The 26767-nt window shown below is 37.9% G+C and overlaps 1 protein-coding gene across 8 annotated transcripts in view; it reads right to left on the bottom strand.

Annotated features, from left to right (window-relative positions):
• The window catches only part of DNM3 (dynamin 3), a 689813-nt gene extending 663320 nt beyond the window's left edge, over positions 1–26493 (bottom strand). For all 8 annotated transcript variants that reach the window (XM_027868462.1, XM_027868461.1, XM_027868465.1 and 5 more), the window contains exon 1: positions 26311–26493. In XM_027868462.1, coding sequence (XP_027724263.1) covers positions 26311–26471 — 161 coding nt within the window. In that variant the 5' untranslated portion in view covers positions 26472–26493. The remainder of the gene's footprint in view (positions 1–26310) is intronic.
• Positions 26494–26767: the final 274 nt, after the last annotated feature.

Below are 26767 nucleotides of genomic sequence, written 5' to 3'. Positions count from 1 at the left end.
ACTAATGCACTATTGGTGAAATTGTGAACTGATCCAACTATTCTGAACAATTTGGAACTATGTCAAAAGGTTTTAAAACTGTGCATACCCATTGCTCCAGTAATACCACTACTAGGTCTGTATCCCAAAGAGATCATAAAAAAGGAAAATGACCCACATGTACAAAATTATTTATAGCAGCTCTCTTTGTAGCAGCAAAGAATTAGAAACTGAGATGATGCCCATCAATTGGGGAACAGCTGAACAAGTTGCAGTATATGAATGTAATGGAACACTACTGTTCTATAAGAAATGATAAGCAGGTGGATTTCAGAAAAACCTGGAAAGACTCACATGAACTGATGCTGAGTGAAGTGAGCAGAACCAGGAGAACACTGTACACAGTAACAGCAACATTGTGCAATGATCAACTATGATAGGCTTAGCTCTTCTCAGCAATGCAGTGATCCAAGAAAATTCCAAAAGACTCATGATGGAAAATGGTACCCACATCCAAAGAAAGAGTCTGAATGTAGATAGAAGCATACTGTTTTCGCTTTTTTTGATTTTTGTTTTTTTCTTTCTGTTGTTTTTTCTTTTTTGTTCTGATTCTTCTTCCACAACAAGACTAATATGGAAATATGTTTAACATGATCATACAGGTATAAGCCATATCAGACTGCTTGCTGCCTTGGGGAGGAGGGAAGGAAGAGAGGGAGAGGGAAAATTTGGAACTAAAAAATCTTACAAAAATGAACATTGAAAACTATCTTTACATGTAATTGAAAAAAATAAAACACTATTAAGTGTAAAAAAAAAAAGAAAATGTTACAAGAAGTTAAGAAACAGCTATATTCTGCCAACCTGTAGAATTATGTATTCATGTTCCAACAAAGCTGTATTTCTCTCCCCAGCCCTTCTCCATCTTTTGAAGCTCCTTTCTTTAAATGTTCAACTTTATTATCTTTTCCATTAACTCTCCTCTGGTCCCAAAAGCTGAAAGTGACAACTATGCTGACTCTGCTTCAGCATGTACTTTGGAACCTCTGACACCTCTAGAGTATTAGGCTAGGTAAACATTGACTGAGTAGGACACTATGTTTCCATATCCCTAATATTTAGGTTCAGAAATTTTAAATTAATATAATGCTTTTTATAGGATAAAACACATTGAACCACTGAGAAAAATTGGGAGGCAGCACAGAATAGTAAGAGAAAAATTGGATTTGGATCCAGAGGACCTGAGTTTGAATCACAATTTTGCCACATACTACTTAGCATAGTGTCAGGCACATACAGGCACTTAATGAAATGCTTGTTACTTGCTTATGTGACTTTGGGCAGTCAATTAACCTCTCTATGCCTTAGTTTCCTTGTTTGTAAAAAGAAGGAATTCGACTAGATAACTTCTAAAGTCCCTTCCAGCTCTAATTCTATCGTCATCATCTTGATTAGTATTTCTTCAGTCACAATCAGTAATAAATTTCATAGCGGGCTATTCTAGACTACTCCCAGATTTCAAATGGCTTTGACATAATTGCTCTCTCACTTTGGCACAAGTTTGCTTCAAATTCAACCTCAACTTAAATGTTTTTCCTTCATTAGGCCTGCCCTAAAGTTCTGATTCCAAACCCAATCCACCCCACCCTTTCCTCTTCTCTATGCACACTGAGGAGCACTTGCTAATTTCAAAGACAACGTTGATATGCAATTACATACATAGCTTCATGTTTTAAAAGAAAACGGAAATACTCGGCTTTCATCAGAAACCTACTAGCATCCAAAGTAAATTTTTTAAATTACAGGAGCCAAACAGCAGCTGAGTATTAACAATATAACCGAGTATTTAGAACTTGACAACAGCGTAACAAAACAGTTGTTCTACTTAGAATTCTATGGCTATCTCTCCAACAATAACTATACACTGCACGCTATCAAATCACAAATAATAAATGTTCTTCAGTACAAATCAATAAACAAGTTTGATGATGGTGCAAAATAAGTCATGTCTAGAAACAAGTTGTTAAATGGTAAACAGTAAGTTGTTAAATGAATGAAAAAAGCACTTGTGTGTTTACTATGTATCAAGCATTGTGCTAAACGTTATAGAAACAAACACAGAAGGAAAAAGGCCCCATCTCCTGAAGGAGCTTGCATTCCACTAATCACGAACAACACATCTGTGGTCAAAATGGAGTGTTCAACACAGAAATCAATAATGTAGTCATCCATCTTTTAATCTTAATTCCCTTTATTAAGAAAATTTCATGTGTGAAAATGTAAGCTTAAAAACAGACAAATTAAAAAATGATCACATTGCAAAATAATTCTGTACTTCACAAAAAGATTCATGCTCTAAATAAAGAGCAGCCTGGCAAATTTAAATGAGAGTATTAGCAGCTACTGCCAAATATCAAAAGGAAATAAAGATAAATTATCTCTGAAGTGGTATTGTAAGTTAATGGGAAAATATTATTTTAGCTTAATTAACATACAATGTTTTCCGGGAAAAGCCTCTTTCTTTTAGTATTTCTAGCACTTTTTTTTTTTTAATAAAGTTTGCCCCACTGATGTGTACAAACTGTGCTTTCTTTGTTCTCCTTTTGGTTTCAGCTAATATCGACGCCCTTTTCCTCCAGCTCTGGGGCCTCTACAAACCCACTCTACTCTCACAAGGCCTATCTGTTCTGCAGACAGCTGGGAGCTTGTCTTCGACACTGGCAAGATTTATTGGAAACTCCATTAATCCGTTCTAATCAGGCAGGGATTGACAACTCTTAGGTCTTCTTCTTTGAGCTGGCACAAGTCCTGAAAGGTCAGGCAGCTGGAGGCCTCTACTAGAAAATGATGGATATAGAATTGGATACCTTATCTTCTAATGGTTAGTCAAATGTGGTTCTCTCCTCTGCCTTCCCTCCTGATGCATACAATGAAATATTCTTCCATGTCACATGCCATTCTAAAGAAAAAATGTCTTTGGTGTTTTAATCTTCAAACTTTATATATCCCTTCTAAAAAGGAGAAAGTACTTTCTTCAAATACAGATTGTTCATATGAAATAAAATTTCATGTCAAGAAAATTCAGCCTTTTAATTTAAGCATATGCCCTTCCAATTGAGGTAATCTCCTAAAAACATTTATTTTCCTCCTTAAGTATTCTAAGGATAAGCCCTCAGAGTCCCAGAAGTCTGGGTAGGAGTTCAGTATGACAGCAGCCTGAGTCCAGAGGCGGTGGGGGGTGGGGGGGAGTCCCTCAGACAGAGCCTACAGGAATAGAGAAAGGTGATAGGAACCCCAGGCAGAGCGCAGTGCCAGAGGCCATTGAAGAAGACCCAGCAGCACCTGCCCATACCATCCAGTTGGGGAACTTGCCCTAAGAGCAGCCAGCCTTCCATGAACAAATTGAGGAAAATCCAAACCCCATAAAGAAATACTGTGGTTTGAGAGATACCTGGGGCAAACCAAGAAGTTCTTCCACCTGGAATATGCACAGATATTCTCTGCCTCCTAGCAGGGCCACATGGAAACAGGATAATGCAGAGATATCTTCTGCCTGCTTCCAGCTACATATGACTCACCACTGAGTGGAGTTTTCCTCATTGATTGCTGATTCAGAAAAGCTGGTGATTCAAGAAGCTATACCAAGAAGAAGGGGTAGCTTCCAGTTGGCAGATGGAACTCTTGGAGGCAGCTCTCAAGAAGACAAGAGTGACTCCAATTAGGGAGTAGAGAAAGGAAGGGTCTTTCACTATGGCATCATAATGGCAGGGCCCTCCAGGCTCTGGAGTGTAGAACACAGACTCAACTGACCAAGTTTATACTGGAGACCCAAATCTTCCCTACTTTTCCTTTTGTGTTTCCTTTTCTCTAACACATACCTTGTGAACACTGAAAAATACCTGATTTAAAACTATCACTATTTGCAGTCAATATAATATATCTCACACACTTAGAAAATCTTAGAGAATCAGCTAAAAAAATTGTTGAAACATTTAACAACTTTAGCAAAGTTCTAGGATATAAAATATACCCACATAACTCATCAGCATCTATATATTACCAACAAAGTCCAGCAGCAAGAGATAGAAAGAGAAATTTTATTTAAAATAACTGTAGAAAGTATAAAATATTTGAGTCTACTTTCTAAGACAAACCCAGGAACTATATGAACATAATTACAAAACACATTTCACAAAAATAAAGACAGATCTGAAAAATTGGAAAAATATTCATTGCTCATGGATAGGCTGAGCCAATATAATAAACAATGATAATTCCACCTAAATTAATTTACTTATTCAATGCCATACCAATCAAACTGACAAAAAAAATTTACAGAGCTAGAAGAAATAATAACAAAATTCATCTGAAAGAACAGTAGATCAAGAATATCTATTGGGAATCAATGGAAAAAGAATGTGAAGGAAGGTGGCCTAGCAATACCAGATCTCAAACCTTATTACAAAGATAATCATCAAAACAATTTGGTACTGACTAAGAATTTGAATGGTGGATCAATGGAATACACAGTAGTAAATGACCACAGTAATCTAGTGTTTGATAAACCCAAAGATCCAAGCTTTTGGTTCAAGAAATCACACTTTGACAAAAATTGTTGGGAAAACTGGGAAAGCTGTTTGGCAGAGACTAGGTATAGACCAACATTTCACAACATATATGAAGATAAGGTCAAAATGGGTACATGATTTAGACATAAAGGGTGATACCATAAGCAAATTAAGGGAGTATGAAAAATTTAACTGTCAGATCTATGGGTAAGAGAAATATCTATGCCTAAACAAAAGATAGAGAGGATTGTGGGATGTAAAATGGATAATTCTGATTACATTAAATTAAAAAGGTTTTGCACAAACAAAACCAATACAGCCAAGATTAGAAGGAAAGTGGGAAATGGGGGGGAGGGGTGGGATTTTAAACAGCAAGTTTCTCTAATAAAGGCCTCATTTCTCAAATATGTAGAGAACTGAGCCAAATTTATAAGAATACCAATCATTCCCCAATTGATAAATGGTCAAAGGATATGAATGGGCAGTTTTCAGAAGAAGAAATCAAAAGTAGCTATAGTCATATGAAAAATGCTCTAAATTATTGATTAGAGAAACACATCAAAACAACTCTGAGGTACCACCTCACACTTATCAGAATGTCTAATATGACAGAAAAGGAAAATAACAAATGTCACAGGAGACATGGAAAAAATTGGGACATTAATGCACTGCTGGTGAAGTTGTGAACTGATTCGACCATTCTGGAGAGCAATTTGGAACTGTGTCTAAAAGGCTATCAAACCGTGCATACCCTTTGACCCAGCAATACCACTACTAGGTCACTATCCCAAAGAGAAAGGGCAGCTAGGTGGTACAGTAGGATAGAGTACTAGGCTTGGAATCAGGAAGATCTGAGTTCAAATCCGACCTCAGACACTGACTAGTTATTTGACCATGGGTAAGTCACTTGACCCCTTTTTGCCTTAGTTCCTTATCAAAATGTGGACACAGTGGAGAAGGAAATGGCAACCCAGTCCAATATCTTTGCCAAAAAATCCCATAGACAACATCCATGGGGTCACGTAGAGTTTGATACAACTGAATAAACAACAACAAATCCCAAAGAGATAAAAGGAAAAGGATCTATGTGTACAAAAATATTTATAGCAGCTCTTTTTGTGGTAGTAAAGAATTAAAAATTGAGGGAATGCCCATCAATTGGGGAATGGTTGAACAAGTTATGGTATATAATTGTAATGGAATGCTATTATGCTATAAGAAATGACAAGGGGGATAATTTCTGAAAAACCCAGGAAGACTTATATGAACTGATGCAGAGGGAAGTGGGTAGAACAAGAAGAATATTACACACAGTTATAGCAATATTGTACAATGATTAACTATGAATGACTTAGCAACTCTCAACAATACAATGATCCAAGATAAATTCCAAAGAATTTATAATAAAAAAATGCTATCCACCTCCAGAGAAAGAACTGATAAGAGTCTGAATGCAGATTGAAGCATAATTTTTCACTTTATTTTTCTTGCTTTTTTTGCAACATGGATAATACGGAAATATGTTTTGCATGATTTCACATGTATAATTGATATCACATTTCTTACCTTCATGAAAGATAGGAGGGCAGAGAGGGAGAGAATGTGAAACTCAAAATTTAAAAAAAGGATGTTAAAATAATTAATAAAAAAATTTAAATACCTGAAATAAAAGTATTCTTTTTTCTTTTTTTATTTTTCCCAGTTACATAAAAAAAAATTTTAACATTGTTTTTAAAATTTTCTGTTCCAAATTCTCTCCCTTTCTCCCTCCCCACCCCCCCATTGAGAAGGCAAGCAATTCAATATAGGTTACACATGCCTAGCCATGTAAAACATTTCCATAATAGTCATGTTGTGAAAGAAAACATAGACCAAAGTGGGGGGGAGGGGGGGAATCTCAAGAAAAATAAAGAAAATAAAAAAGTATGCTTCAATCGGTATTTGGATACTATCAGTTCTCAAAATGTATTCTTAGGATACCTTGCCTGATCTCTCCTTTGCCATAATCATGCCCTGCCCTGTATTATTCTATCTGTGCATGCCGTATCTTCAGCACAACGTAAATTTCTTGAAGGCAAGAACTGCTTCATTTTTGCCTTTGTATTCCCAGGACCTAGTATGTACAATTAAGCGGACTATAGATACTTAATAAAAATCTTTGAATGTTTGTTTTGGCTATATTTAAATCTTCTTTTCCTAAGCAACTTCAATTGTTCAAACAGGGCTCCAGGAGCCCATAGTCCTAACCATCTTAACTAACTTGGGTTAAGAATATTATTTCTTGGGGGCAGCTAGGCCGAGTGGATAGAGTACCAGCCCTGGAGTCAGGAGGATCTGAGTTCAAATCTGGCCTCAGACTCATAATACTTCCTAGCTGTGTGACTTTGGGCAAGTCACTTATCATGGCATTTGGCAGTATCATAAATATACATCTCAACATAGTGGATAAAGAACTGGCCTCAGAATCAGAAAGACCTGTGTTCAAATCCCACCCCTGACACATACTGCCTGTGTGACTCTGGACAAGTAATAACCTCTCGGTGCTTTAGGCAACTAAACTATAAATGAAAGAGAAGTTGTTGACTTACACTAGTAGAAGGAGTTAAGCCAGTGAAATCAAAGGTCTTGTTTCTATCTCTATCATAAACATAAGACCAGCCCCCCACCTGAATTAGTAATCCAAATAATAAAATCATCACTAAAAATTATGAACAACATTACCAACACTAATCAATCTTAAGGCAAATCACAAAGTCAAAAAGTATTTCCTGAAGACGTATATGTGACCTGAAGTGTGCTAAAACACTATAGGGAATGCAAAGGTTAATAAAGGCATAGTCTCTGTTCTTAAGAACTAACAGCCTAGTTGAAAAGACCAAAACCAAAACACATGCAAAAATTAGAAAAAGAAATTAAATGCTACACATGTGGTAGGTAGTATAAATACAATATATCAGAGAAGGCAGGGATGGTGATAGACAAAATAATCAAAAGAAAACTTTGCTGAGAAATATGGACCAATAAGAGAGATGGTAATAGAAGCAAGCGCATTCTATGAGGTATGGGAGTGGGAGAGATGGGGATGGACAAGAGAGGGGGCACAGAGAAAAAGGAACAATCATGTTACAGTCAAACAATAGTGAAGAGACTTTCCAATCTTGAAGGGATGATACACCTTGGGGATTAATGGAAAATGATATTTGATAGAAAACTTGAGACCAGATTATAGAGAACCTTGAAAATCAGGCAGAGAAGTTTAGATTTGGTATGGGAGGTACATCATAGGTTCATGAACAAGAGATAAATCTGATGGAAGTGGTAGTTTTGAAAGATTAATCTTGCAGCTAAAAACAAAAATGGCACAGAGGACAGAGGCTAGATGATCTGGGTTCATGTCCTATCTCTGATACTATTGACTGTGTGACCAAGAATGAGCAAGTCACATCAGGCAACTCACTAAAACTACAAATCACACAAGTCATTAATCTGCATGGGCAGAGGGAAGTATTCCCCACCAGATGCTCCCTTACTCCAGTGAAATCATAAGTTGAGTAAAAAAAAGTGTTTTTTAATTTTAAAAAATTCTGACACTGTAGGCAGCAAGACCAGCTAGGAGAAAGTTAATTGTAACTGAGGTGTAAATTAAGAAGGGCCCAGACTAAAATAATGCAAGTAGTAATGAAGAAAGAACAGTGAATAATCCAAGAGGTATTTCAAATCAATTCAACAAGCATTCATTAAGAGGCTACTGTTCACATTCCTTTTCTAAAGAAGAAATAACTGGACTAAACAGAATGGAGAGGAAAGAGTCAAAGACGACTAAAGATTCTAACCTAAGAAATGAATCTTTAGGAAAGGAAATGATTCTATAGTGGTTTATGTAGATTGCACCCTGAAGCTCTGTATCCACTCAAATATTTGGGGAATGGACATAGTTCACCTTGAAGAAGACCAGGGCAATGACTAAACAGAAGAGTTCTGTTCCACAGATCTTTACCAATAATTATGAGCACAAGAAGGAGGAGGTATGCATAGACATTAGTTTGAAAAGGATCTGGGAGTTTCAGTGAACTACAAGCTCAATATGAGTCAACAACATGATACATATATACACATATATGTGTGTATATATATATATATGTCAGCTGAGAAAACTAATATAATATTCAGTTATATTAAGAGTCAGAATTCATGAATAGGAAGTTGTTACTCCCATCATATAGTATCCTGGCTATTCAGAGTATCGTGTCAAATTCTGGGTGACATATTTTTAGGAAGGACATTAGTTAGCCAGAGAATACCTAGAGGATAAAATTATATATTTGGTGCCGGTAGGGATTTTAGAGGTCATTTAGTCCAGTGTTGTCAAACTCAAACAGAAAGGGAGGACATCTGTGGGTTACATATTAAATGTAATATTATCTAGGTTTTATTGTATTTCTATTTATCTCGTTAAATATTTCCCAATTACATTTTAACCCAATTCAGGTCACACTACAAAGGGCTGTATGTTCAACACCTCTGATCTAGTTTAACCTCTTCATTTTATGGTGAGGGTGCTGAGGCACAGAGAAGTCAAGTGACTTGCCCAAGGTACAGTTAGTTAAGTGGTAGAACCAGAATTCCAATGCCATACCTCTTACCTTTTCCAATGTACCATACTGCCACCAGGACAGTCAAGGGCCTCCAGTTCATGACATGCGAAATTGGTAGAAAAACCGGATATGTCAAGTCAGGAAAAGAGAAGGGAGGGGCTCGTGCTTGTCTTTAGGTATTTCATAGTAATAAATAATAGTAAGAACGGACATTGATAAGGTGCTTTAGGATTTGCAATATGCTTTACGTACATTTTCACTGGCTCCTCACAACAATCCTATAAAGTATTACAGATGAGGAAACTGAGCTTTAGATAAATACATAGGATCATAAATTGAGACTAAAAAGGACCTTGGAGGGTATTCAGTCTAATCTCTTTGTTGTACAGATGAGGGAACCATGGCTCTGAGATCCTTAGGGTGACTGATCACAGAAGTGTTAAGTGTCAAAGGAAGGATTTGAAGTCAGGTCTCTCCTGACTTTCAAGTCTAGCAATCTCTGCATTATACCACAAAGTCAATCTATATTAGCCAGGAGCACACTAGCGACTATTTTAACACATTGTAACGTATTTTTAAATTCAATATAAATCTACCTTTGATGGACCAGTGGTTTAATCTATTTTGTGAATTATCACAGGACATTTTTAAAATCAAGGTTGGCTTCTCCCTGTTACCAAGAATGTTAACAAATCAAAAACAAAAGGAATGACCAGAGTTAGAAAGGACCCCAGAACCCTCCAGTCCAACCCATAGCTAAACAAGAATTCTCTCCTAACATACTCGACAGGGAAAAGTATCTAAGAAATCTACCCAGAATTCACAGCCTCTTAGATGTGGAAAGGTACTTAAAGATAACACAGACCAACCTCCCACAAGTGCTAGACTCTCTTATAATACCCCTGAGGTCATACCTTCACTGCTTAACATTTTTCAGTGAAAGGCACAAAGCAGCTGATTGAACAATTTTTTAGAAATTGGACTGTCCTACTACCAGAGTAGAGCGTGTTAAAGATAGATGGTACCGTAGATGACTTAATCAATTAACCAACAAACACGTACTAAGCATCTACTGTATTAGGTACTGAGGATGCAAACTCAACAAATAATGAAATAGAATGCCCTAATCAACTTATTTTAAAGAAGAAACAGTAATTTGCTCATGGGAGCAGAGATGCAGTAAGAACCCAGGTCTCCTGACTATTTGTCTATGGTTCCTTCCTCTAGATCATTTTACTTTTACATGTAAACTACTAAGGGAGAGTAAAAAATGTGATTAATTACCCTCCCTCCAAAAAAAATCTTCAATCACAACTCCTGCAAAACTTGATTTCTCTCTCCTCTCTGACTGCTACTAATATGTACCATATATAGGCATCTGATTATGTTCAATTTAACTTTTCTGTATAAACAATGTTCTCTGTTTCATAAACATGTTCTGTCTCTCCCCCAAATTGTAAACCCCTTAAGGGTAGTTAGGAACAGCTAGGTGGTAAGGTGAGTGCTAGGCCTGGATTCGGGAAGAGTCATCTTCCTAAGTTTAAATCTGGCTTTAGACACTTACTAGCTGTGCAACCCTGGACAAGTCGCTTAACACTGCTGGCCTCAGCTTCCTCATCTATAAAATGAGGTGGAGGAGAAAATGGCAAACCACGCCAGTATCTCTGACAAGAAAAGCCCAAATTGGGTCACAAAGAGTTGGACACAACTAAAAATGACTGAACAACAACAAATAAAGATAGCTATCATAGCTGATACATTAGACACCCAATAAATATTTGTTAAACTAAATAATGCTTATCACCCCCTTTATTAGTCAGGCACAGCAAACTGAACTGATTCACAAATGTTCCTGACAGTTTTAAGAGCTGGTCCCATAGAAGTGTTTGTTTCTGCCCTTTTCTCTAGGTATTTGCCTTTTAGATTTCATGAATAGGATCATTAGAGGTTGAAGTCAGTACTCAAAATGACAGAGTTGGAAAGGATCTCAGAGGCCACAGGGTCCAACCACTCCCTGAATAAGAGCTCCCTCTAGCACATGTCACACAGGTAGTCAGTCATCTGGAATGTGCTTGAAGACCTCAGTGAGAGAGTGCCCCTCACTTCTAAAAGAAGGCTGCCCTGCCTCTGGAGAGCCTCTTTACTTGAAACTCAGAGCAGTCTCTTTGCTACTTCCTCCAGGGCTCCAGGCGCTGCTCTGGGATCACACAGAACAAGTCTAATCCCCATCCCACATGTCAGCCTGTCAAACACACACAAACACTATCTCACTATCTCTCTCTCTCTCTCTCTCTCTCTCTCTCTCTCTCTCTGTCTCTCTCTCTCTCTCAAAAAAAAAAAAAAGACCTTCCCCTTCCAAGGGGGAAATATCTCTACTTCTTTTGAAAAATCCTCATGTAGCATCAGCTCAAGGCCCTCCAACATGGCTACCCTCCTCTAGATGTTCCCCAATTCATCAATGCCCCATTCAAAACCAAATGTTACCCAGCACTGAACACAGTTCTCCTGATGTCATTTGACCAGGACAGTCAGCAAAACTGTAATCTCCCTGGCACTGGGTACTCTGCCCTTTCTCATGGAGCTACATTAGCTTTTGTGGCCACCAGATTAACTAGAATTGAGCCTCTAGGCCTCTAAAATATGCAGTCTTTTTTCAGACAAATAACTATCTAGTCCTATTTCTCCTACCCTGTGCTTTTGAAGTTTATTTTTAACACATACATATATACCTATTAAATTTTACCTTATTAAATCTAATTCAATATTCTAGGTCTCTGAATACCTATGTCAGCATTGACAGTTGATGGCACAGCTTAAGACACAAATAATATTACAGAACTCTTAAATCCACCACAGTTTTTCTTTTCTGGGAGACACATGAAGAACTTGAAAATCCACCAACTTCTAGCTCTGAGAAAAAGAACTACAGCTTTTTTGTGTTGCCTGACGCACTCACCTTCTTCCCTGGAGTCCACTCTAAGGAGCTGCTTTTACTTTGTCTCTGTTGCCCAAGAACACAACTACCAGTATTGTAGTACTATTAGGTAAAAGAAAAAACGTGCAAAGTTATTCCCACACATCTGCAAACATTCTGGGGTTGTCCAAAGATAATGTGCTTCCATTCAGTAGAAAGAGATATATAAGTTAGAGCTAAATTTAATACTTAATAAGTCCTGTAAATGCTACTCAAGTTGAAAATTATGATAAAGAGTAATAAATGTTTCTTTCCTCTGAAAATACAAAATGTTACCATACAACATCAACTACTAGAATTTTTGTATTTCTCTTAAGAACTAATAACATCGGATACCACAGCTCTTTTTCCTCTCCATTTATATACTGTCTGTTCAGCATTTCTGAAGAAAATACTATAACGGAAAAACAGGATCTCCCTTGGCAACAAATTTGTTCTGTCTCCTCAGCTTATTACCTACCTCGCAAAGTAATCTGCTTCAACAATCTGACTATGACCACAGTTATCTCCTCTCTTCCCTTCCCTTTTCCTAAGGCCTCATCTACTTTTTCAAAAATAGAAAAAATAATACGTGCCTTCTTAGACAGGCTAATATTGGTTTATCCCATGTCATAGAATCAAATACTTTTCTCAACAATACAGCCTGTGGAGCAGAGCATTGAATAAAATCTCAGTTTAAATCATTATTTCTGCTGTTATTAATTTCATTATCTCCGTCATTCACTGTGACGCCTAAAATAGGCTTTCTTCATTTCTAAACTACTGATTTTTAAAAGATTCAGTAAAAGTTTTATAGAATTAGATGACCTAGGTGTAATGCTACATTTGCCACATAAGATCAATGATGTTGAGTTAGAACCTTCGAGGTCATCTGGTCTGACTGTCTCATATTACAGATGAAGAAACTGAGGCCCAGAGACACGGAGTAATTTGACAAGTCAAAAAGATAGTAAATAACAGAGCCAATATTCCAATGCAGCTGCGTCCAAAGTCAGTATTCCCTCCACTAGACCACTTCTCAAATAGTTTTTACTATTACTTTTCTTGTCGATTGATCATTAAAGTGTTGTCACATGTGTAATTTCTTATTTAAAATTGTTCCCATGAATTATATGTATGCCCTTTATAATAATTCCAGAAATATAAGGATTTATGAAGCAAGGAATGGAAAATAACTTTGTGTTTCTTGGAGGAAAAGAGTATCTGTAGGTGCTTATATAGATATTGTCTTTAGTACTTCAATATTGACTAAATAATTTTAATGTTCTTTAATGCAAATATTATACTAAACTAGTGTTAAACTCAATTCAAATGTTATACATATTCATTCAACAAATATCTAAGTACCCACTATGAAAAAGGTCAGAAAAATTAGCTATCCCCAAACAAAGTACGAAAATCTTCCTTTAAAGCAATCTTAAATATCATTTAAACCACGTTGGACTGATCTAAATTAAAAATAATGACCCAGAAAAAAAATTTTCAGTTTCCTGATTTTTATCCAAAGGTCTTTCAAATAATTCTAACTACATTTTATATACTTCAAACGATCAGTGATTTCAGCAGCATAGGTAATCCCTCCTCCAACCCTAATTCTCTTAATGGACACCATCATGAGCTGTCATAACCAAAAAAAAAATGTACTCATCTGGTGTCCAACCTTCTAACAGGCTTCTTTAAGGCTGAATCTGAGGCAGAAGACATGGTTCACTGATGCGCTTGAATCTGAAGCCTTTCTGGCTTAATAGAACATGCCCAAACTTGCAATCTGGTGGCAAAACCTTCAAGAACTCAGTCACCCCCACATCTAGGGCAGTATTTTAGTGGAGCATTTTTTGCCTGTTTTTATTTTTTTTAACCAGCTAGAAAATACTTGTTAGGTTTCATCTCTTTCTTAAGTCTTGCCTCATGAGTATTTAAAAGAACATTCTAAAACTAGATTAGTTCTAGTCTATCAAATTGTTTATGTAAATTGATTATGCTTTTCCAATTTACTTCTCTCTTCCAGACCAATGACACAATGGACAATGAGACTCTGAGGAAGTTCTATCTATTTCCCAGATGCATTTGTGTATAGTATTCATGCTAACATGACTACCTAAAAGTAATAAGGAACTTGCAATGAGACAGATTCAGATAGGAACATTTAAAATTGTTAGTAAAATTTTATTTAGAACATACAGCAAATAAATTACAGAATTAGAAACCTAAGTAGAATACAATGTTTGTCACATAATTCAGGAATTAAGTATACTGTCCTCTTTAAACAGCCATACTGTTTTTCTAATCAATTGAACATTCAAAGGTTTTCATGCTGCAATTTCTCTTTATAATTGTTTCTATGAATTGCTGGTGAGCTCTATACTAAAAATACCTGCCTGATGTAAAAGATACTAAATTTAACAAAGGAAATAAATTAGTGGACTAGAAACTTTCTAGTTCATAAGTAGATAATGCATATTGAAACTGCTCCATTCCTTCTACCTATTCCATTCTATCAGAAAGTAAAAAAAAAAAATCTTCTACCAATGTCTCTTTGATGATCTACTCAGAGGAAGAAGAAAAGGGGACAGGAGGAACAATGAAGAGAAAAGAAGAAAGAGAAAAAGATCAAAGGGAAGGGGTATAGGAAGAGGGTAAGTCTAAGAGGGAGGCACTCCAGAAATAATAAAAGGAAAAGAGACTAGATTTACACAGGCATGGTCCCTCATTTAATCTTTGCCAATATTCTAGTGCTAATTAGGGTACAGAGAAACCAAAAGACTTGTGAAAGGTTAGATATCCCTGGGTCTGAGACCAGAACTCAGTGTTGCTGAGTTTTGTACCACATTAAAAATACAACTGTGTGCTTCAAATCACTAATAAGAGAAATGCAAATCAACAAGGTTTCAACCTCACACACTACGGATTAGCAAAGGTGACAAAAGATAGAAGTAGTCAATACTAGAGGTGCCGCAGAAAGTCACACTAATACACTGTTGGTGTGTTTGTATCCAATCATTCTGCAAAGCAATTCCTTGACTCAGAGATCCTTTTGCTCAGCTTATGCCCCAAAGAGGTCAAAGACAAAGCAACATCCCATGTAGCCCAAAATATAACAGGAAAAAAGTAAATAGATGCCCATCAATTGGGGAATGGCTAAACAAGTTAGGATAGATAAAGGTAATAAAATATTGTTGTGAGATCAAAGGAAATGGATATGGGAAAATTGGGGAGAAGGTGGCAGTGTTAGGATCTAAAGGAGCCCTGATCCCTCATAAATATTGCAATAAAGCTCTAAAAATGCACCAGAACAATGATAAACAAACCCAAGAGAAAGAGCTATAAACCCTTTTATCCAGTCTCCAACGGCACAAAAACCTTCCAGGATCCTCCAGAAGCTGAGCAAAAGTCACAGTAGGCAAAGAGCAAAAAGAGAACCTAGAAGGGTACACAGTATTTAGGCAATGCATTAGCCAGGCCATGGAGCACACAGCAGTCCATGCCCAAGCACAGCAGGAGAAGAGGACAGGTGAGCACTTGGGAAACAAAAGAACACAATCAACAACATCTGGGTGAGGCCTGGCAGGGCTCCCTTTACAGCAAGAAACAGAGCCGATTCTGGGTTTGGAACTGGAGACAAAGGAGAGAAGGCTAAAACCTTGCTCCCCCAAGAGCAAGTCAAAATCCAAAACTATCTTTGTTGTTAGCCACAACATCTAGGACCAAGCAGGACATACTTATACCACACAAGAATATAGGAGAGAGCAGAGGAGAGTCCAAGCACAAAACCTCACTCAAGCGTAGCTGGAAATATGAGTGAGCAGAAGAAAATGCTGAAAACAATGGAAGAAACCTATTGGATTGAAAGACGTGAAGACCAAAGGTAAACCCAGAAGAATGGAATAATTCCACAAGTCCAAGTAAAGTCTCAGAGAAAAGAATTTCCTGACCACAAGGACTACAAAGTACCTGGGAAAAAATGAAACAAGAGACACAAAATCTAATGTTAAAGAAGGGGAAAAAATAAAGGGAAGAAAAAATGAGAAAGAAAATTGACAGTTTAGAAGGAGGGAGGTGCTAAACATTGCCCAAGAACTGAAGTCCCTGAAAATTAGAATGGACCACATAGAAATCAATGACATCATGAGACAATAAGAAATACTGCAGCAAAATCAAAAGATTGAAAAAAAACAGATGAAAATGCAAATTAACTGCCAACAAGAACAACTAACCCGGAAAATGGGTCAAGGAGAGATGATCTGAGAATTACTGTACTGCATGACACCTAAATACTGAAAAGAAAGGTTAGTCAAATTGAAGGGAAAAATAGACAGCAAAACTATAATATTAGAGGATGCCAAAGTACCCCTTTAAGATTTACACTTACATTTACAAATCTAACAACGAAGAAAATGAATTTAAAGACGTGAATAAAAATTTTTAAAGTTAGACATTATAGGACTCTAGTGATTTATGAATGGGAACAGAAAGACATTTATATTTTTTAGCTGTGCATAGGACTTTCACAAAAATTGACCATATATATTGGATATAAAACTATCACAATCAAATGTATAAATGCAATAGTATTAAATACATCCTGTCCTGAATACAACATAATAAATTTATATTTAATAAATGAATTTTAAAGAAATGATTGACAAAGTCATTGGAGACTAAATGATTTAAGCCTAAGAAACTGGTGGGTCAAAGAACAGATCATAGAAAAATTCACCAAAGAATGTGACAACAATGAGACAATATGCCAAGACTTACAGGATGCAGTTAATGCCATCTCTGGGTCTCAGTTTTTTTCATTTAGAATATAAGTATAAATATATTTGTAATACAATAGATGATCTTGAAAGCCTTTTCCAGCTCTAAAACCTATAACTCTTGTTCATTACCCTTCTCCCCATAACAACAGAACTAGGAGCAATGCATGGACAGTGCAGAGATATATTTAGACCCAGAGAAAAGTAACTTGTTCAGGGTCACTCATTAAGTGATAGAAAAAAACGATTAGAAACCAGATCCTCTGACTCTGAATCCAGCATTTTTTCCACTGACCCACCACCAAATCCCTCTTCTGTATTACAACCCTAAAAATATCTTAATAAAGCTATTCTATCTTCCCTAAGTCTACTCTTCTCTGGTCTAAAGATCCCCAAAGGCAACACCCTGTTTTCACATAGCAATTCTCTAGTAATCTCACTACCTTGGTCACCCTCAAATGGAAGTGATTCAGCCTGTATATAATCTTTCCTAAAATGTACTTCCTAGAACCGAGCACCACAGCAGGCTCTAGATGTGATCTAACCATGGCAAAGTATAGCATAACTAGGGCCTCCTTCTGAACACTACACCTTTCTTAATGAAACTTTAAGAAAAGGTTAGTTTTTTTGGCTGTCATGTCAAACTGCTAACACATATTGAGCACGCAGTCCATAAAAGGTTCAGATTTGTTTTCACTTGGACTCTTGTTCATGTGTAAACTTTTACAGCCACATCCTACTTCATTCTGTTGTATAATGAAAGTTGATCTTTTGGACCCAAGTGTAGAATTTTACATTTGCTCCTGATAAATCTCATCTTACTCAGTTCAGCCCATTATTATAGTGTCTGTCAAGATTTTAGGGGATGTAGACTCTATTAACCACATTAGTTAACACTTTAAGATTTATGACATCTGCACACTTAACAAGAATGGCATTTATATCTTTATCCAAGAAATAACAAAAATTTTAAACAGCACAGAGCTAAGGACAGATCCTTGGGGCATTCCACTAAAGATATCTGTCTAACTTGACATCAAAGGTGCAGTCATTAAATTAGATCCAAATATATTTAATTATGCTCTCATTTAGATTATATCTCTTCATCTTGTCTACAAATAAAAAGATAGATTTCAGAAAGAATCTTACAGATTACGTCTACAGCATTCCTCTGATCAAGCAGTCTATTCTGTGGGGGAGGGAGGGCACAGAAGGGGAAAAAAACGGTATGACCTGTTCCTAATGAAAACATGCTAGCTTTTCAATGATCATTGCTTCCCTTTCTAAATGTTCTCACTGATCTCATAACAATATTTTCTACAGTTTTTCCAGGAATAGAAGCTGCTTACTATAAATCTATAGTCTGTAACCTCTACCTTTTTTAAAAAAGACAGAGATACATTTCCTTCTCCAGTTCTGCAACATCTCTTCCTTTCATCAGTCCCTTTGGCGAGTAGCTCGTCATTCATTTATTGCCAGTTGTTTAAGCATCATAGGAATTAGTTCATATGACCTGGTGACAAACTCAGTGAGGAAAGCTAGATGTCATCTGACCGTCTCCTCGTTTTTGGAGGGTTTCCATTACCTACAAATTATATTTGTTTTAGCCTTCTCAGTTTAAAAAAGCATTCCCCTTAAAAGAAAAGAGAAGCATAATAAGAGTTGAAGGATTCAACCTCCTCCTCATCATCCATTATCACTTTGTTCACCTGTTCATTTGTAAATCTGTCTCAGATATACATACTGATGGACAAGCTCTGTAGGTCTGACCATCCAACTATATGTGATAATCTGGATAACAGACATTCTTCTTCTACTTGGCCTTTCCTAAGTAGATGGTCAGTTCAATTTTTGAATGGTTACAGATCTCTTTCAGAAGGCTCTTCAGTGTTCTGGAGTTTGATACACAGTATCATCTGCAAAGACAAGTACCTGAGGAGCCTCACCATCCTCTCAACCCTGGAGTCTGCTCTAAATCTCCTTTATGACAGTAGCAAACACCTTTAGCTAGCAGACATTTAATGCTTTACCTGATATTTATAATGAGGGTCACTGAGCAGGATTATTTCTGTTATTATTATTTATTTTATGTTATTTTCTTTCTAGAAATCTTGAGTGACTTTAACACATGAATGAAAGATGCTTTTTTGGAAGACAGCTTTAAGGCAGTATTTTTCTCCACCAAATCAAACGCTTTTTCATAATCAATAAACAATAAGCACAGTGTGATACATCCTCTACGTGTTTCAGCCAATTGAAAAAGAGCACAGATGTGACCTATTATAGGATAGCACTTTTGAAAGCCTACTTATTCCTACCAAAAATTCTTATCAAGGATGCCCTCAGTTCATGCATGAAGAAATCATATTTTGTACATAAGGGAAAGTAGGTATAGAGATCTAAAGTTGTTAATATTCTCTCAGTTACCCATAACACAGCAAAAAGAAAAAATAACCAAAGGATCTGGGTTTGATTCCCAGCTCTGCCACTGACTATGTAAATTTGGACAACTCATCTCTCCTCTCTGGACCTCAGTTTCCTGCCTTATCGATTAAATGAGGAAGTTGAACTAGACTGAAACTCTTAAGTTCCCTGAAACTCTTAAGTCCCCTCAAACTCTATCTAGATCCTAAGGTTCTATGATAAGCTCAATTGAAAGTTCTTTTAGAAAAGAGATAGTTTTATACTTCTTTGCATCATCCTCAGGGATCTAGTACAGTATCTTGAACACAATAGGTGCCCAATAAATATTTGTCCCTTTCCAGAAACTTTTTAATATATTTATTATAAACCCTCCTAGATAAGACTAAATGCTAAAAATGCCAAAAGTTGTTCAAGAGACTTTGGGAGAGGTTAAAACTAAAACTATAATTGAGATCAGGGGATATATAAGGTTGTCCCTAAATTGTACATATGTTTATATGTGTATACATATATGGCAAAACAGTGGTGCTGTACTCAGCTTACTTTGTTTGTGAAATTAAATATCCATTTCTACCTGATTGTTTGTTTCTCTGTCAGAATGCAGGGCCACTAATTTCTCCCATGTCGGCTAGCTAACCCTAAGGTGAAACTATCACAAATACAATACAAAGGTTCAGGCAACACAGGACACCATAGGATAATTACTGGTGAAGCTAAATAAATAGTTTCCACATCTTCATGGTAGCTAACTGCCCACCAACTTGACTAAATTAGAAAAAGTAAGAAGATATTACAGTGTTCAATGTATTTAACCATATGTATACTCTTTGGAGAGGAGATATACCCTGTTATGTACTGTAAGAGAGACCACAGTTGATACATAAATAATCTTTATATTTAATGTGAATTATTATTAAAATAAATGTTGATTAACAAATACTATTAATACAAATAATTACATCATGTACCACAAGTCCAGAATTTTACATAACTTGGGCATGTTTTATATGACATTAAGTAAATTACCTTTGGAAGTGACTATACTTTATCGGTGAACATTTATCTTAATCTGTAATATACACAGTACTTGAAAATACTAGAATTGTATTTCTCTAAAAATATTCCAACAAGTCACATTTTACTATTTTGACGAAACTATAAATATCTTTCTTCTCTACCTCATATCCGCCTTTGGCCCCTCACCTCCTACCCAAACACAATATTCTGAATTAGTGGGATTTTCTATGATAACATTTATACGTAAATGCCTAAAGTAATCATTCTAAGTTTCCATTGGAGGGTTAAGACAAACTTCTAGGTACTCCAAATGTGACTATTCTTCTTGAAGCTGGCTAAAGAACATTAAGATGGAGAAGAATCTATATCAGTTTCAGAAAAGTAAAGGATTATTATTGTAATTATTAATATTATATACATAATTTTTTGAAAATTATTTGCCACAACCATTCTGTATTAGCATTGGAGGACTAAACAGAAATCTCCTAACAACAACCAAAAAAATTACTTAGCTATATTCAACTTATCCATCTTAGAACAGCTAATGTTAAAATTCTAGGATACTGAAGCAAAACTAGGTTACTGAAACAGTGACACATCAAAGTTTCCCCTTTCTCCTAGCTTGCTTTAAAAAAAAATACTCCAGCTTCTAAAAAGGTCTGTTAGCTGTTCCCCATTAGTCACAAACCAAATTCACATATGTTGAGTAGATTTGTTTACTACTTCAGGCTAGCATCAAAAGAGATGGAATCATCTCTCTACACAAAAAACCTTGTGAAGCAGTTTACAAGTGTATCATTAAAAACATTCACACATTAGCAACTAGTACAGTTTTCGCTTAACACCTCTATAAACAAGTTATAAACATATAGTTCCTCTAAACAACAAATTATATTTGAGATCTTCACAAAGAAGTATATGCCAATAGGGGAAAATATTTATTTTTAATCTAAGGCGACTTTAATACTATTTGACAATGTTTTATAACCTTGTCTTAAGTGGCCAAAGAGCTGGTTCTCACATTACTACCATGAGAAAAAAAAATATGGCAAACACCAGCTTCTTGAGTCTGAAAGACCAAATTTGAATTCTGCCTCAGACAATCAATAGTTGCATGACCCTGGGTAAGTCACTCAGCCACACTCAGCCTCAGTTTCCTCATCTGTCAAATGGGGAAAATAATAGCACCTACATCACAGGGTTGTTGTGAGGGAGGAACAAATAAGATTGTATACGTAAAGTATTTTGTAAGTTTTTAAAGCACTATACAAATGCTATTACTTATTGCTGATAAATAACTGCCATTTGTATATCACTTTAAAGTTTGTGAAGCATTTTATATATGTAGTATCTCATTTAAGCCTCACAGCAACATATAGCTAAGTACTACTCATGTTTATAGACCCATTTTACAGATGAGGAAAATGAGATTCAGAGGGGTTATAAGTGACTTGCCCATGGTCTCACAACTATTCAGTCAGTGACAATACTTGAATCCAAGCCCCTGAAGACTAGAAATCCAATGCCTTTTCCATTCTACCACAACGCCTCATACTAAACTAAAGATGGAAAGCAAAACTGACTTCTTGGTTACTTAAAAGAAACTACTTGGCAGAGTTCAATATAAGTTACTAAGCCCAGATCTCGCTAACTGTGAATATAGTGTTCTTTCCATTAACACCATGCTATTTTTCTTAAGTACCACATAAAGTCACCTTCTTGATAAGTTTTATTATTCATACTGATGAAGTTCAGGGTACACCCCAAAATGCTGAGTTGTCCGGAAAGAATTCAATCAGGCTGTCCCCAAGGCAAGTACAGATGTTTATTGGGGGTAACACACAACACAACACAACACACCAAACTGACTCCTTTGCCTCTGAAAAGAAACCCTAGCTTAAGGGGGACACTCTCTGCTTAAGGAGGATGCCTGCTAAGGAGGACACCCTCCAATTAAGAAATACTCCCAGGGCAGCTAGGTGGCACAGTGGATAGAGCACTAGTCCTGGAGTCAGGAGGACTTGAGTTCAAATCCGACCTCAGACACATAACCCTCATTAGCTGTGTGACTCTGGGCAGATCACTTAACATCAATTACCTCACTGAAAAAAAAAAAAAGAAAAAGAAAAAAGGAAAAAAAAGAAAAGAAAAAAAGAAATACTCTCCCTAGCCAGAAGAGGCGAGGGATTCTTATAGAGTGGTCAAGGAGAAGCCCATTATCTCAAGTACCACTTAAAGCCACTTTAGGAGACTGAAGTAGGCTGGTAACTAAAAAGGGGCCCTCCCCCCTCGGTCCCTTTCCTGGGGTGAACTATGGAATAGATAATGCCCCAAACTCTGAAACTACAGTCCCTGATTACTTCACCTCCCCACTCCCTTGCCTACAAATCACTAGTCACCTCACCTCCCCGCCTAAGGCAGATTTTACTCTATAAGAATCCCTAGCCTCTCCTGGCTGGCAGAGGATTCCTTAATGGGAGAGTGTCCTCCTTAAGCAGAGAGCATCTCCCTTCAGCTGGGGTTTCCCTTAAGGGGTAAAGGAGACTGCTTGGTGTGTTGTGTTGTGTTGTGTTGTGTTGTGTGTTACCTCCAATAAACATCTATACTTGATTTAGAGATAGCCTGAGGGAATTCATTTGGGACAACCTTGCACCCCAACATTTTGGGGTGCATCCTGAACCTCATCATTTCATCAATATTCTACCATACTTACTCATTATTTAAGAAAAATCAACATTAAGCATATCATTTATAACAGCTTATTCATAACAAATCAAAGATCCCATCACTGAGTTTACAGTTGCAGCTTAAAGAAATCCACATATGAACTCATTCAGTGGTGACAAAACAATGTATACAGACAATTTGGGAAGAAGGCAATAGTATTAATCCATTGCAAAAGAAACTATGATGTCTATAAATTATTAAGGAGAAATCACATCATTTTCTATGTAAGCCTTCTAGAATACTAAGCAATTTACAAAGAGCAGTAATGACCTCTTGTTATTACTATACACAGTGGGTTTAACCTAAGTTGAGGTTTTAAATGGTTATACATAAAAAGGGAAAACTATGAGGATGAAAGGGGTTCTTTTCTATTTCACTAACTCAAAAAATTTGAAATTAAATCTAGAGGCTAAAATACTGTGGTTGGAATAAATGCCTTTGCTTTTTTGGCCCAAGTCAATGGTCAAAACAGATCACTCTCTTACATATAATTAGAAAATCTGTTCTTTAATGGTTCTTTAATGGTTAAAAGGTCACTCTAAGTTTCTAATATACATGCTTTGCTAGACAGAGATGTCCTCTCTGCAGATATCAAGTGCTATAATTCATCTGTCAAATGAATTTCCCTTAAAATCATCTTTTTTGTCAATATCACAATATTAATTATTAACAAAACTCACAAGAGAACAACAAATTATTTATGAACGAGCAAATGCAAGAATTAGCATGAAATCTATAATGAGTTTATTTTCCATTCTTTAATACAAAAATAAATATCTTCTTTTGCTCAAAAAATACTTGCTTGTCAAGGCAAGTGTGACTTGTCAAAGTCAAAGCAAGGTTGACTCTGAGGCGAAAATACTTTATTACTGCATTACAAAGAACAGTAGGGTTCAAATATTGAGGATAGCAATTGACAAAGCCAGTTAAAAAGGTCTCTCCAAATAAAGAATTCATGTGAACTACCAGTTCTACCAATTGAGAATATTAAAAACTCAATAAAATACAGCCCTTTATATTCACAACATTTAAATTCTTAATCCTTGATTGTCCATATAAGTAACAAAACACAATTTAGTACCTTGATTTAACAAGGTTAAGCTTTTGAAATGCTGGAATGAAAAGTATCTTGTTTTCTATAAAGCCAAGTAAAATTGTCAGTCAAGTCCCAAATCTTGATAATGGTATCACTTTAAACCCACAGTATTTCCTTGTTCACAAAACCAAAAGAAGGACAATCCTAAAGCACAGAATTATTACAATATACTTATTTTTGGTCCACTTTTCCTCAGTCCCCTTCTAAGAAGATGTTAGCAAAATGCTCCATCATTAATTTTATATAATCTCACTATTATTTAATATTCCTCGAAACAAATGAATAAATGGAGGTAGACTACGCAGCTGTCAGCACACTTCAGCTTAGTGATTGGGCAGTTGAACAGCACATAGCTCCTGCTCTGTTCCTAACCATACTACCTCCATACTACCATGAAGAAAATAATCATTCTTTTAAAAAAAAAAAACTTCTAAAATGACTGAAGCATCTTTTGGAGAAACAGAAAAAAACCCACTTTTTAAACACATCCTCAGACTAGATAGATATATACAACTTTCTCTGAATTTTGAGGATTAATAAATCAAACCCCCCCAAAAAAAATTGAATCATAAACCATTAAACAAGAAAAAAAGATTTGAAATTTCTGGATACCCCCGTATACTTCTCCACTAATACACATTTCTGACTAGTTTATAGACCCCTAACAGACTTTTAGGTCCTCATTAAGTTTTTAACTGGGCTATTGCTAACAAATGTCTTGACTATTCAAGCAAGGCCACTGAGGTATATTTGCTCTTTCTGTAACTACACAGAGGCGAAAAGTCTTGTTCCTATTTAAACAGTTCTTTCAGCTCTTCCCTCATTCCCTAATGGGAGTCATGGCAGAAACCACAAGTCTCTTTCAGATTTAAATTGAACAGGACAGAATGTCATTTTGGGGACCTGCAGCAAAATAATAGCTGAACGAAGGGAAGGAAATGATGAAGGTGGAGAGATTTGAGAGGAAAAGAGCAAGAGAGAGAGTGCTAGAAAGGTGCCAGTCAAAATTCACAGGCTGATGTGATGCACTCAATGACATAGCACACCCAGATGACAAAAGTCCACGCATATAAACAGAGCAGACTCCTTGCTTAGATTGCTGTGATGCATCTAATTGTGAATAGATGCAAACGCCACCTTTTATCCTTCAACTCCTGTGACAAGAAAGAGGGATCCAAGAGCCGTTAAGCTACACATTAAGAAATTTCTTTATTCCTCCACTCTGCTCCCCTCAATCCAAGCCCCAAACAAAAAGGAGGGGTGAAGAGAGACACAACAAATGTCTGAAATAGTAGGTAGCCGAGCCGAGAGAGGAAAGAACGAAAAGGGGAAGCAAATGAAACGCTGCTCTCTGGACTGCACAACACCCCCAGATTCTGACGGAGGACCTCTTTGCCGGGCGGATGGAGAGCTAACGGAGAAGAGATAACGGAAAAAAGCAGCCCAGAGGAGAGCTCTAGCGGGCGGCCCAGCCAAGTGTCCGTCCAGGTTAGACAGCAGGCAGAAGGGTCGGCGTGGGCACCACTGGGGAGGTGAAGGAGGCGCTCTCTCCACTGCCCGACCCACCCCACCCCACGCCACGCCAGGACTCGATCCCTGCAGGAGGAAGGGGAGGAAATGGCTTTGTATGACAGGATGAGAGGCAGTCAGAAGGATCTCCCCACACACCCCCCCCCCCCCCCACACACACACACACATTCACACACAGACATACACCACATACACACTCTAGTCAGCGTGGGGCAGGGAGTGCTGGGGCAAGAAGATGCCCCTCCTCCCCTCTACACACACACACAGGCACACACACACGCACACGCGCACACACATCCACATACGCGCACACACACACGCGCACACACACACACACGCACGCACACACAGCCAGGGTGAGACATCCCAGCCCCAGCCCCACCCGCTGAGTCCAGAGGTCCAGAGCGTCCCCATCACTCCGGCTCGCGCTCCCGCTCCTCTCAAGCCGCCCCCACCCCCCATCCCCCGTCTTGCGCTCGCGACCACCTCCCCAGCCCCCCAGCCTCGCGCTGGCTCCGCGTGCCTCGGCCACACTCCAACGGCCCAGAGTGGGACCACTGTGCCGCCCCCCCAACCCCCCCCTAGCGGGGGCGCCCCACCCCCACCCCGCGCTCCCGACTCCCCTCAGGCCGGCCCCCCTCACCTGCCCACGAAGTTCTCGAGCACGGAGCTCTTGCCGGCGCTCTGGCCGCCCACCACGGCGATCTGCGGCAGCTCCAGCAGGCAGCTCTGCCCCAGCGCCGAGAAGGCGTCCTGCAGCCGGTTCACCAGCGGGATCAGCTCCTCCATCTCCCGGTTCCCCATCCTGTCTGCCTGTCTGCCTGCCTGCCCGTCCGGCCGGCCCCGGCTGGCTGTCCAGAGCCCCAACCCTCCGCAAGCTCCGCTCCCAGCAGCCGCCGCTGCCCTCGGGGTCCCGGTCCCCTGGATCCGGGCGCTGCCCACCCGACGCCCCGGCTCTTTGCCCCACGGCAGCCTGAGGGCTCCTCTGACAGCTCAGGGTCCGCACCACGCGTGCGCAGCCGAGGGGGCGGGGTCGGCGCTCGGCTCAGCCCTCCCTCCCCTCCTTCTTCCCCTCCCCCTCCCCACTCCCCACATACACA

Source organism: Vombatus ursinus, unplaced genomic scaffold (genome assembly GCF_900497805.2).
Source record: "Vombatus ursinus unplaced genomic scaffold, bare-nosed wombat genome assembly UNPS02014789.1, whole genome shotgun sequence".
Lineage (NCBI taxonomy): Eukaryota > Metazoa > Chordata > Mammalia > Diprotodontia > Vombatidae > Vombatus > Vombatus ursinus.
This window is presented reverse-complemented; position numbering and strand designations above follow the sequence as displayed.